The following is a 13014-nucleotide window of genomic DNA, read 5'->3' as shown; positions in this document are numbered from 1 at the left end:
TTTTTTTAAGTATAATTCAGATACAGGTAGATCTTTAAATTAGAATAATAATAATGTACATTTTTTTAAAATATATTAAAATTGTTAAAATAAATAACGCTGTTAAAAATTATCATATTTTTGAAATATATTTTATTTAATATATAAATATAAATGGTATATATTTTATTCATTTATGAACTTTTGCATGTATTTTGTTCTTTGTTTTGTTCTTTTTTTATGAATTTTTGCATTCACTTTTGTTCTTTGTCTTTGTTTTATCTTTGTTCTGATTTGAAATTTATTTATTTATTTATCTGAGGTATCAATAATTTTTACGTCAAGATATAGATAGGTCTGTACAACGAACAAGCATTTAGCAAGTAAGCATTTATCAAGCAACAAACAAGATTTCAAAATTTTGAATATTTTTAAATTATTGAAATAAATTATTGAAATTTTAATTACTTGATTAATAAATAATCAGACCTAAAAACTTTTCAATTATTTCATTACTTAATAATCAGTGTCAGATTTTTTTTTATTATTTAGTTGATTATTTTCTTAATTATTTTTTTGATATATCAGTTACTGATTAATCAAGTAATAAAAAAATTTCTCAATTTTGATTAATGATTAATAAAATAATTAAAACTTTTTTCATTTTTATTATCGAGTATTTAAATAATTAAAAAATTTTCTATTTTGATTATTGATTATTCGAGTAACCATTTTTCAAATTTGATTATTTGAATAATCATTAATCAAAGCTAAAAATATTATTGAAAATATCAATAATGCCGATCCCTGGACTAAAGCTTCTAACACATCTTGAAATATCCATCCTGTTCACTGTTGTTTACATCGAAAAGTTGTTTACATCGAAAATCAATATGGGATAGTGTTAAAATTTTAAATGTTGAGATTGTCCGATACGCTTTTAATCTACGAAAATGTTATAAATTTGTAATTTCTACAGGAACATTAGTACGAAATTATTTGAATTTGTAAGATTTAACATTTTAATATTAGTATTTAAAATTAACGTTAACGTGCACTAAATACGTGTGTGCATACATGTAATTAAATTATATCTTGTTTATTCTTGCATTGACCTTTACGTTCTCATTTAGATTTCGAAATATTTAATTATATCTTATTAGTCGCAAATCATTTTCTGAGCAGAAGAAATTTGCAGGATACAGTTCTTTTGAGCTTAGTCACTTAGTCAATGTAATAGGAATCGGAATATCCAAAAAGAAAAAATGGCATATAGTGATAAAGTCTACACATATAGTGTCTTATGATATCGGGTCTCATCATATAGTGTCACTTCAGATAAATACTTGTATACCGAACAAATATTACAAGTTATTCTTTCTCAAAAACAAAATTTCATATAAAAAATTTTACTTTGTATTTTATTTTGTATTTTTATTTTTTATTTTGTATTTAATTTTTATTTTTTAATTATTAATTATTTAATTTTTTAATTTTTTTATTTAATCTTATTTATTTTTTTATCTTTTTTTCAATTTTTATTTATTTTTCTTCTTTTTCATATAAAATCACTCCCTATCCGACTGTACTGTCAATTCCGGAACATTAACATGTCAATATACAGGATGTCCCAGAATTGAGCAACGAGCCGCAGTGGGAGTGTAGAAGAAATCAAGGGGAACAAAAAAGTCTAATACCATTTTGTGATATTCGCTCTAATTTTCGAGTTATAAAATAAAATATCCGAACCAATGAGTGGCGACGCCGCGCTGTAGTATCGCCTACTGCTCCTAGCTTATTGGCGTGCGGCGCGCGATGGGAGGGAAGTGACGTGTCGCCGCCTGAACAGCGAACGGCCTTGGATTTCGCCACACTACAAATCCAATATGTTTATGTATCTCTGAAGTTTTTTTTTACACCATTTTTATACCATTATAAATTACTCTATTTAGCATTCCATTTAAATACATCTTAACACAGACTAGGTTAGGTTTATTAAACGACGCAATTAATTAGAGCGCTACGCAAAGCTTATGCTAAAGTTCGGATATTTTATTTTATAACTCGTAAATTAGAGCATATCATAAATTAGAGAATATCACAAAATGATATTAGATTTTTTTTGTTCTCCTTGATTTCTTCTACACTCCCATTGCGGCTCGTTCCCCAGTTCTGGGACAGCCTGTATAAGAAAATCTCGATATTACATACCCGATACATCAACTTGAAGAAACTTAGTTGTGAAATCTCACGAATTTCTGCATTTTAAAAATCACATTTTTTCACGCATAATTGATACACACCTCATTATGTATAAAATTCTGTATGACACTGAACACCAAATGGATGCATATTTTTGATGTGTACACGATAAGACAGACATTCTTATACAATTGTGAAATTAAACATCTTACGCAAAAATGATTGTGGAATATTACACATGTTACCGCGACAGAAGTAACCGATGTTACATCTAATTTTGTTCTACGTACATTTTTATTCCATTGCAAACAAGTATTGAAATTAAATGTTTTTGCAAACAAAATTGATCCATCTCTGGTGTAAACTGGTTCTTGCTATCTCGTTTCATGACAAAATAAAAAAATATTTGATTCTCACAATTTCTCTTGATCAATTAAAGAGTAATAAATATAAACTTCTAATAACGCTTTACGTAATGTCGAATGTGTAGGGGGGAAAAGAGAAATAATGAAAGAAATAATTTTGCTATTGCTACACGATTCTATAGTAAAAGCAAATCGACTTTTACCTGAAATGTCTCTTAGTATAATAACAAATTTTTAAATTATAGCCGTGAAAATATTTGGTCATCGAATTTCAAAAATTGTTTTCATGTTTTCCAACTACATGAGTTTAAACAAAAAAAAAAAAAAAAAAAAAAAAATTATAGGAAATTAGTTTTCTTAGCAAAGTGAACGCCATCATGTTGTTACACTTCATACATTGAAATTAATATAAAAAAATCTTTAGTGAAAATTTGAATGACACACGATCGATAGAACAACGATTTATACAATCAGAAGGGAAGAATGAAGCTTTCTAGCGCAGATCTTACGTGATGTAATCGAGGTACGTTGGAAACACCAATATATACCTATTACATTATACGCTGTTTCACGGTTCAATTCAATTTCGTTATACTGATATCGATCGAAAATAAGTGCGATTCAGCTGTTATATTATGAGCATAACAAATGCGAGCTCGAGGTTATTTTAACGAGAGATATTTCTTACGAAAATCCAGAAACATTCCGTAAGATATAATCAGTTGTGACGCAAGAATTATTAATTAAGTATTATGTATGTTACGCGTGTGGTTTTATAAAAACATGAATGAATATGAATTGTCAGAGAAAGATAGAAAGAATAGAATAGTATAACTTACGTGCAACATCAAATTAATACGTGTACATACGTGTGATTATAAATTTGTTTGATAGATAAGATTTGTATCTATTCATCTCTTACATTATGTCTACCATTAAATTAAGTACATTGCATTTTTTTTAAATTATTGCATTTTAAATTATTGCATTTTAAATTACGCATTCTTAAATATACGTAAATCTTAAATATTCGTAAAATGTAAAATATAATGCAAATATATTGAAAATATATTAATAATGGGAAGAAACAATTTTATTAAAGTATTTATAAATTTGGCCAATACAGATTTAGAAATGATTTTGTTGGACTAAAATAATACCATTCCTAATGTTCTTTTCGTAATGTCAGCACTTTACTTCTTTATATTCAGAAATAACAATTTCCGATATAATTAAGATAATATATATATAATATAATAATTCGACCGCTTTCACCAACTCCGATTAATGTAATCGGCCGATTATTCCATTGAAATTGATCAATCAATATTTGTTGTTAAATGTGTAAACAAATTGCGATTGGTCAATTTCATTAGAATTTAAATGGCTGATTAAATTAACCAGAGTTGATGAAAGTGTCTCAAGCATATCTTTCAATAAATAATTAAGCGATACAAGTGAAAGAAAAGTATCAGGACGAGAAGCTGAAAATATTCTGGTAGTCTACAATGGAAATTTCCAAGTTATTTCTCAAGAAATTTCCAAGAATTATAATGAACAATTATAAGCGGAAAACATCTGGGAAATAGATCTTAATTATTCACGCTCTATCTTTTTTTGCCTGTGTTTTATGCAAGATTACGTAAAATTTATATATAAAAAACTTAATTATGTATAAAAAAAAATTAATATAAGCGCTCGTGTAACGCAATTAAAAACTAAAAAAAACTAAAAATTAGTTTGTAAGAGGAGATAATTATTTAGATTCATAGCTTCTTACTTATTTTTGTATTTAATTTTTTTATTCTGTCGGTTTCCGATATATTATTTTACTGTTTCTTTTTGCAATTTTTTCCCATTTAAATATATTTTTCTCTAATTATTTATTATTTCGTATGCATTACTCGAACTTAATAACCAATGTTTATATCTAATTATTTGTATTATTCATACTATACATTGATAAAGCCTAAGTAGGTCGAAACATTTGTACATCTAAGATTATGCGATTCAAATCTTTTATATAGATTTATTTTCGTTATAATATATTCTTTCATTGCTTGTTTTCTTGACCTTCTTCTTGCCTTCTTTTATTTAGAATAACTTAAATTGGACTTTCAATTAGAAATTGTCATTTTCTTAATTTCCTGATTCAATCATTTATACTTAATAATTTTTTAATTATTTTTTCACCTATTACTATAAATATCTCTTATGATATTATATGATATATGATATATAAAAATAATAATTCAGATTAAATTAAATTGTTTATATATTTTAAATATTTTTATTTTTATATATAATAATGTAATAATAAATATATATATTTTACAAAGGATATTTAAAACAAAATTGGAAAAGATACAAATCAGTTAATTAATTATTAACTTTATAATCTTTTAAAAAAGAAAATATCTTTTGCTTGTAAGCAAATCCCACATGTGAAATAAAAAATAAAATTTCTTCTTTAAATATATTCTTCTCTAATTATTTATTATTCTCTAATTAATTATTATTTTTTAATTCCAATGGATCGTTTATGAAAATTGAAGCAGGTATAATACAATAGAAAAAAATTGTACAATTCTGAAGTTAATTTCTCAGCTTGTATATCGAGAATAATAATAATAAACTTGTTGCATGTAACTAAATTTGTCTAGTTTTTTTACAAAACTTTTTTGAAAGAAAATATTAGCATAAATATCAGCGATTAAATTATCGTACACAATAACGGTGGTGGGGCACCGTCACAATATCAAAAGAGTCGACGGGGAGGACGTTTTCGCTTTCCACTGCAAATCCACGTTAACTTCTCCCTATATAGGCCAGTCCTGTACTAGTCGTCGAATCTCGCTGACTGATATTAATTTCACGCCAACGTTTTGTGCAAAGCCAAAGAGAAATATATCCGCTAACAAAACTCCAAAACATTGCGCCAACGCGTTTGCGCACACGGAGTTAATAAATAGTCCTTTTTTTAAGTTTATAATTTCTCGAAATAAACATGGTTCTTTTATCTCAACAATAGAGGATAAAATATATAAAATTTTAAATCTGCATGCTAAAATTCATTGCGCGAATAAAGCGCGCAGCTTTGCTCCGTCTTGCGTCTTCAGGATCAGCTTCGTGAATGAATAATTTCACCAGTCCGAAGTGACGTGGAAGTAAATCAACTGTTGGATACTAAAGCCGCATCATGTCGCGTCAGCGACTTGCGTTTATTGTGCGCGTTTGTCATTTCGTCGTGTTATTTTGCACAATTTCTGCACAATTTCACGAATCTAACGTGACCGACACCAGCATTCGTTTACTGCCCGCCTATGCCGTCGCCTCGAAAGCTAATCTCCTCGAAGGGACGATATGCGGAAAGGAATTACGAGACTTCCGAGATGCTGTCGATCGCCGGATACTGTGGGCCTTGAAGAGTAAGTAAAAATTCATGTTGCACCACGATTGTAAAAATTTTGTCAGTAAACTGGTCAAACGCAAAGTCAAGAAAATTAATCTTAATAAACGGCCATTTACGTTTAGCATTATGAAGAAATTAAAGTTTCGTCATTTAATAGCTGAAATTAAATCGGTGATTTTTATACCTTTGTTGGTAAAAACTAAAGGGAATCGATTAGAAATAAATGAAGACATCTGCATAGAAAAATTATTTCATTTTGATATCTATAAATATCGATAAATTATTTAATCCTCCGAGATTTCGTAATTAAAGATTTTATTAATTATATAATTGACGCATTCCTTTATGTGGTGAGAGAAAGCAAATACAAGCAAGTAAACTCTCTCTGAGATCAAGTAACAAATTAATTTTACCGACTTAACACGGTAAAATATATAATTATATAGAATACGTACCCATATAAAAAAAATATATAATTTAATATAATTATATATTTAATATATTTATATATTTATTATATTTATTATATTTATATTTATTATATTTAATATAATTATATATGATTGTATGTTAATACATATATGCAATCATTATTATTTATATGCAATCATATTTATTATATAATTGATCACACACAGAAAACACATTTTTTTGCCGGAAATTAATTCAAAGGGATAACTTCAGGGAATTTCGTTTAGAGCCAGCAGAGATACTAAAATACTAATCTTTTTCCATTGTAAACTTTGTGATTAACTCTCTGAATTTTCTCAAGTAAGTTCGACGCATTCGTCGTAAATGCGGTAGATCATTCATTATTACAAGCCTGTGAAAAGTGACACCTACGTCGATTACCTCGAGATTACCTCGGGTAAACTCGAACGTGTTCTCTTTTAGAGAACAGCACTTCCGGCAGCGTGAAACCGGCATTCGGAGTGTGCGAACCGCATTCCGAGTGTGATAATATCCTTTACTCATTATGCAACATATTTTTCCATAAGTGTATTACCGTCGCGCGATTGTGTCGGACGCGTAACTGATGTCGGTTGGGGCACTTAGCCGAATCAACTTTCTTCGTGTTACACAAGGAACAAGTTTTCTAGCCACCAGGTGTACCACCAGGGAAAAGCGTCTATTACGCGTGCACGCCGCCGTGATTTTCTCTCATTTCATCTCGAGGATCCCTGGATCCCGTGGATCGAGGCGCCGCGAGGCGCCGCGTATCGCCCGTATTTAACATTTGCGGCACATTGCAGAGACGAGAGCTACACACTTTCTTAAGTACACAATGTAGCCTTTAAGCCCCGGGTTTTGAATATTTTTTGACACTATGCACATTTGTTTATTTATGTGTACGACCTGAGTGAAAGTTAGCGTTAAATAAATCGCACATCGATCGGTCTTCGATATAGATATAGACGAACTACTTTGTTTCGTTATTACTACACACGAAAAGAGCAAAGAGAGTTTTTTGTTAAAACTCATGTAAAAGTTTATACATGAGATAAAATAATTTTGAAAATAATCTCTGAAAATAGTAATAATTTTGAGCGCCATCAAAATATTATTTATCAACGTGAGATATTCAAGTCGGTTGCTGGAATATTAAAAATATGTTTATAATATAATCAAATCAAATCCAAACGTTCTGTTAATTAATTATTTCGGAAATGGCGGAAATTATTTTCAGATCTGTGTTTTTTTGATCAAATTTTTAGATTTTCAGCAAAACCGATTTTTCCATGTGGATAACACGAAATATTTAAGAGCGAATCTTTCATAAATCTGTAATTAATGAAAATTTCAGGTGATTGACTGACATCAAGTGAAAAATGCTGTTCAATGTTTTCGCGCAAATAAAAATTGTATTTTTGTTAAAAAAATTTATTTTTCCTTCAAGCATTGGATTCCAGCGGCGGCCCTAAATCGGGTTTCCTTTATGGAAATAATTTTTGGCTCGGCAGTCGTAGCCAATGTCTCGATACGATGAACAGACGTCGCTTCGAGATAGCAGAACGGCATATATTAAATGACACACAATATCGCGACCCGCAAACGGAATTTCCGCCTTTCGAAGTGAATTACTTCGTTGCCCATTTCAGACACAACAGTACCCTTCAGTATCACGGTCACATACGAAACGAAGTAAGTTTGATACGGTATATATATATATATATATATATATATATATATATATATATATATATAAGTGAATCCTCCCCAAATCGTTTGACGGGATGTCATGCGTTTATTATCTGGATACATTAATAAAAGCTATCAAAAATGTGAAATCTGCGATTTTTCATTGACACCATGCCCGATATTAAGATGTTGAGAAAAATGCTATATAGAAAAATTTTGGATCGTAGGATTTAATTACGCTTGGCCTCTGTTTACCCGCATCATGTTCCACAAATAATCTCAGCTTCATTCTGAAAGAGATATTTCGTGATAGAGTTCTTTTAATCAGTGATCTCTATTCCATGGATCTCAGTCTGGTCCGTGTTAAAGACTTAAAGGACGATCATCAATGGCTATTCAGCGGGGCAATACCTTTCATACTGTACGTTGAATGACGTGTAAAGACGAAACAATTAACTGTACAGATAAACAATAATAGCTTTGTTAAATTTTCATGCGCTTGTAAAAAGAGAAATTATTAAATTATATTTACATACATTAATTTTATTGTTTTAGTGTTGTTTTAATATTTACCTTCGCCATGATGATAAGCGGCACAATATATGACATATTCGTGTATCAAAAATATTTAAATAGAAAAAATGAAGCTATCGTTGGTAAGTATACGTAATACTTCTTAAGCTTTTTTCAGTAACAGATATCGATTGTATTATATTTTTCGTATTTTCAAAAAGAAAATCGCGCTCACGCCTCTGCATTGAAATTATTTCCTTAATTTAGAAATTTTTATTTTAATAAAATTCTGTAAAAAAGTTTTCTCGCATTCTGTGCACATATTACCTCATCGAAAGAACGATTCTGCTGAAGAATTTAAAAATTTGATTATAAATTTGAAAATAATTCTGTTGGACGAAATAATTATAAATAATTAAATAGAACACTTAAACATAATAATAATAATAATAATAATAATAATAATATAAAACTTTTAGCAATCAACTTGAGCGTAATTATTATATATGCTTTAGCAAAATCGTTCTTTTCGCGCTGCAGTATTCATTTCTATGATGTAATACTTTTTTTTTCTCCAATCTTTTTCTCATTAATATCTTTGTCATAAGACGATCGGCAAACGTGTTTCAAGATTTTTATGATGTAAATACTAATAAATTCTGTATTGTGCTTGAGGTGTAAAAAGCGTAGACAGGGAAACGAAAATAACGAATTCGTCATTTCCAAGCAAGAAAAACAGAATGGAGAAGGTGCTAATGTGTTTTTCCGTTTACACAAATACAAAAATATTATTTAACACGGAATTGAATGAGGAAATGATACCGGTTATTCACGGCTTAAGATTTCTGAGCATGCTTTGGATAATCATAGCCCATACCGTGCTGTACACGGTGGACTATTTCGGCAAGTATCCTGATTGCAAAAATTGTAGAATTGAGCGAATACGTATTATCGTCTTATTTTTCAAGTATAACGCACGTCATTTCGCATATGTAGACAATAAAGTGTGGAATCTAAGATTCGCCGAAGGTATACCAATCCAAGTGATAAGCAACGCGACCGTATCGGTCGACACTTATTTCTTTTTAAGCGGGTTTTTACTGGCCTATGTGTTCCTGAAGGCTAAAACAACGGACAAAGGACGGAGCAAGTCGGTTAATTATGCGAAGATGCTAAAGGAGTTCTTTGTCTGTGCAATAAGAAGATTCATCCGGTACGTTTTCTCCGCTTATCTCCGATTCGCGCGGACAATAGACAAAAGACAATGCTAAGCATCAACAGAATCAATGGTAGAGTAAATGAGCGAATTAAGGGAATACGATTTAAAAATTTAAATTACAAACGGCAAGGCAGATAGATAGTAAGAACGTGAACGTTTCTGTTTTCGTGAATGTTTAATGTCATCTCTCAAAAATTCCTTTCCTAAGATTGACACCGCCTTACATGATGATGATAGGAATATTGCAATTGAACTGGACTTGGTACGACAAGACCTCGCAGTTCTACATGGAGGAGAAATCGCATGAGACTTGCGCGAAATATTGGTGGAGGAATCTCCTGTACATAAATAACCTGTTCGGTCACGACACGATGGTAACAAACACGTTAATTAAATTGCAATATTACAATCTGACGCCACACTTCTGACCTCGCGAAAGCGCGAGGTCAGAAAATTTCTTATTCTGAAAAAAAAAAACTATTGAAATTTCTCATTTTTCTTCTTCTTCTTCTTCTTGCAGTGCATGAACTGGAGTTGGTATCTGGCTGCTGATATGCAATTCTTTATGATCGGTACGGCACTCCTGATTCTGTCGACTGTGTAAGTTGTTGATCGGTCACCGACCAGCGTTACGTATACGGAAAGAAAACGATTTTATTGAGGTATCTAAAAATTTGGCTACAGATATAGAACTGAAAGTGATATTGTTGGGCTGTCAAAATAATTATGTAAGACTCTTAAACGTAATAATAATATTGCAGAAATTCTTGATAGCTCTAACTCTATTCTAGCAACCATGATGGATCAACAAAATTACTTTGACATCTGCACCTGGACAAATTTTTAGATAAACTTTTAATAAAATTGTTCTTTCCGCGTGTATTTTTTTATATCTGAATAAACGTAAGCTGCGAATTCCAGATATTTTTATGCGGCCGTTGCTATACTAGGCACACTTTTAATAAGCTCGATTATACTAAGCGGTTATATCTCGTACATTTATGAATATGTCCCAACGTAAGTTGCAAAATCATCTTATTGTGGTCGTGAGAGATTAATTAGATAAATAAACGCTCTTTCATATAGCTTGTTATTATAGCTTGGACGAACAATATAGACTTTTGGATGTCTTATATTATCCACCATGGCTTCGAATAGGTCCATATATTATTGGAATGATTACAGGCTACATTTTAGTAAAACTAAATAAAAAAGTAGCCTTGAAAAAGGTAAAATATGAATTATACTTTTATATACAAATTTATAGTTATATTATTATATTAATTATATTATGTATAGAAACATAAACGTAAACAAAAACGTAAAATATAAACGTAATATAAAAACATAAATCATCGTTAGACTAAATATTAAAATATGCAAAGTACTGATTAATAATCAGGCAATTAGATTTCTGTTATTCTTAATAATTCAAAATGTAAATTTAAATTGTCTATAGCAAATTAATAATTTTTCAATTTGATCTTTAGAAAAAAAGAATTCAATTAATCGCGCATCTATAACCGCGTTTCACAGAACTTCAACAGAATTTCAAAAAAACTTTCTGCTGCTTATGCACAAGATGTCCCAGAACTGAGGAACGAGCCGCAGTGGGAATGCAGAAGAAATCAAGGGGAACAAAAAAATCTAATACCATTTTGTGATTTCGCTCTAATTTTCGAGTTATAAAATAAAATATCCGAACTTTAGCATAAGCTTTGCGTAGCGCTCTAATTAATTACGTCGTTTAATAAACCTAACTAGCCTGCGTTAAGATGTATTTAAATAGAATGCTAAATAGAGTAATTTATAATGGTATAAAAAAAGTGTAAAAAAAAACTTCAGATAAATAAACATATTGGCTTTGTAGTGTGGCGAAATCCAAGGCCGTTCGCTGTTCAGGCGGCGACACGTCACCTCCCTCCCACCGCGCGCCGCGCGCCCATAAGCTAGGAGCAGTAGGCGGTACTACAGCGTGGCGTCGCCACTCATTGGTTCGGATATTTTATTTTATAACTCGAAAATTAGAGCGAATATCACAAAATGGTATTAGACTTTTTTGTTCCCCTTGATTTCTTCTGCATTCCCACTGCGGCTCGTTCCCCAGTTCTGGGACCTTGTATATTATGAATTATTTATAAATTAAGATAAATTGATTTATCCCTTTATAGTTGAAAACAGCTGTAATAAAAACCACGTAATAAGTAAAATGAGAAATAATTATAAATGTATAAAAAAATTATTTCATTCAATTTCCAAGCTAATTTTAATATGCTACATACAATATTTTAATAATATGTAAATTTTAGAATATGGCAATCTTTTGTTGGTGTCTTGGTAGCGCTTGCAATATTTTTGTGTTATTCGGTCTTTACAAACGACAGATATCCATTTTGTCTACTGCTATTTACGTTGCATTAAGCAGAACAGTTTGGGCCATAGGTATAGCATGGATCGTAATAGTATGTTATACTAAATACGGAGGTTAGTTAATTTAATACATAAATTTAATAGATAAATCATTTCGTCATAAATAAATTGTTGTAGTACAATTATTAATTATATAGTGATTTATAGTCAATTTAATCCTTGTTCAATCTAATTTAATATAATTTTTAAATTATTTTATAAACATTTTTACAATAAATAAAGGATATTATAATTTTACAAAAAGGTATGTCATTAATACTTGACTTTATTACAGGTATTGTTAAGGAGCTGTTAACATGTAAAATATGGATTCCTCTTAGTAGACTCACATACTGCGCTTACCTTTTAAATCCTTTCATTATACATTCCATTCGACTGCATAATGAAACATCCGCTCACTTAGAATTTTTGTCCATGGTAAGTATACAAACGTTTAAAAATCCAGCATCAACGGAAAAATACACTTATTGTCATAATTTTCGTTTTTAGAGCGCCATGATTATGGGACACTTTGGGATTAGTTATTTCTGCGCTTACGCATTAGCTTTGATGGCGGAATCACCATATATTTTACTAATGCGAACACTCATCCAATCTTACAGCAGGAAAAAATATAAGAAACGTGAGATTGCAATGGGAGTGATGTAATTATAACTAAAACTGAGAATAAAATAAAAGCAATTTATATACTAAAATCTCTCTATGCATTTGTACGAAATTATATCAGACTTCAATAAAGCTTGACGATAAGCTGG

General features: G+C 30.2%; 1 protein-coding gene across 2 annotated transcripts; it reads left to right on the top strand.

Moving 5' to 3' along the window:
• Positions 1–5358: 5358 nt before the first annotated feature.
• Positions 5359–12954, top strand: LOC105425522 (nose resistant to fluoxetine protein 6). 2 transcript variants are annotated; one of them, XM_011636339.2, is made up of 13 exons: positions 5360–5974; positions 7856–8100; positions 8325–8518; positions 8653–8753; positions 9286–9513; positions 9607–9823; positions 10038–10203; positions 10350–10429; positions 10751–10846; positions 10929–11058; positions 12139–12313; positions 12534–12676; positions 12749–12954. In XM_011636339.2, exons 1-13 carry the CDS (start codon positions 5746–5748, stop codon positions 12905–12907), a joined length of 2163 nt encoding a protein of 720 aa, XP_011634641.2. In that variant the 5' UTR covers positions 5360–5745; the 3' UTR covers positions 12908–12954. The 2 variants fall into 2 exon arrangements, with proteins under 2 accessions (XP_088939876.1, XP_011634641.2); XM_089083750.1 differs by having other exon boundaries at positions 5359–5974; positions 9286–9823.
• The last annotated feature ends 60 nt before the right edge of the window (positions 12955–13014 follow it).

Source organism: Pogonomyrmex barbatus, unplaced genomic scaffold (genome assembly GCF_055798465.1).
Source record: "Pogonomyrmex barbatus isolate J1 unplaced genomic scaffold, ASM5579846v1 scaffold8, whole genome shotgun sequence".
NCBI lineage: Eukaryota > Metazoa > Arthropoda > Insecta > Hymenoptera > Formicidae > Pogonomyrmex > Pogonomyrmex barbatus.
This window is presented reverse-complemented; position numbering and strand designations above follow the sequence as displayed.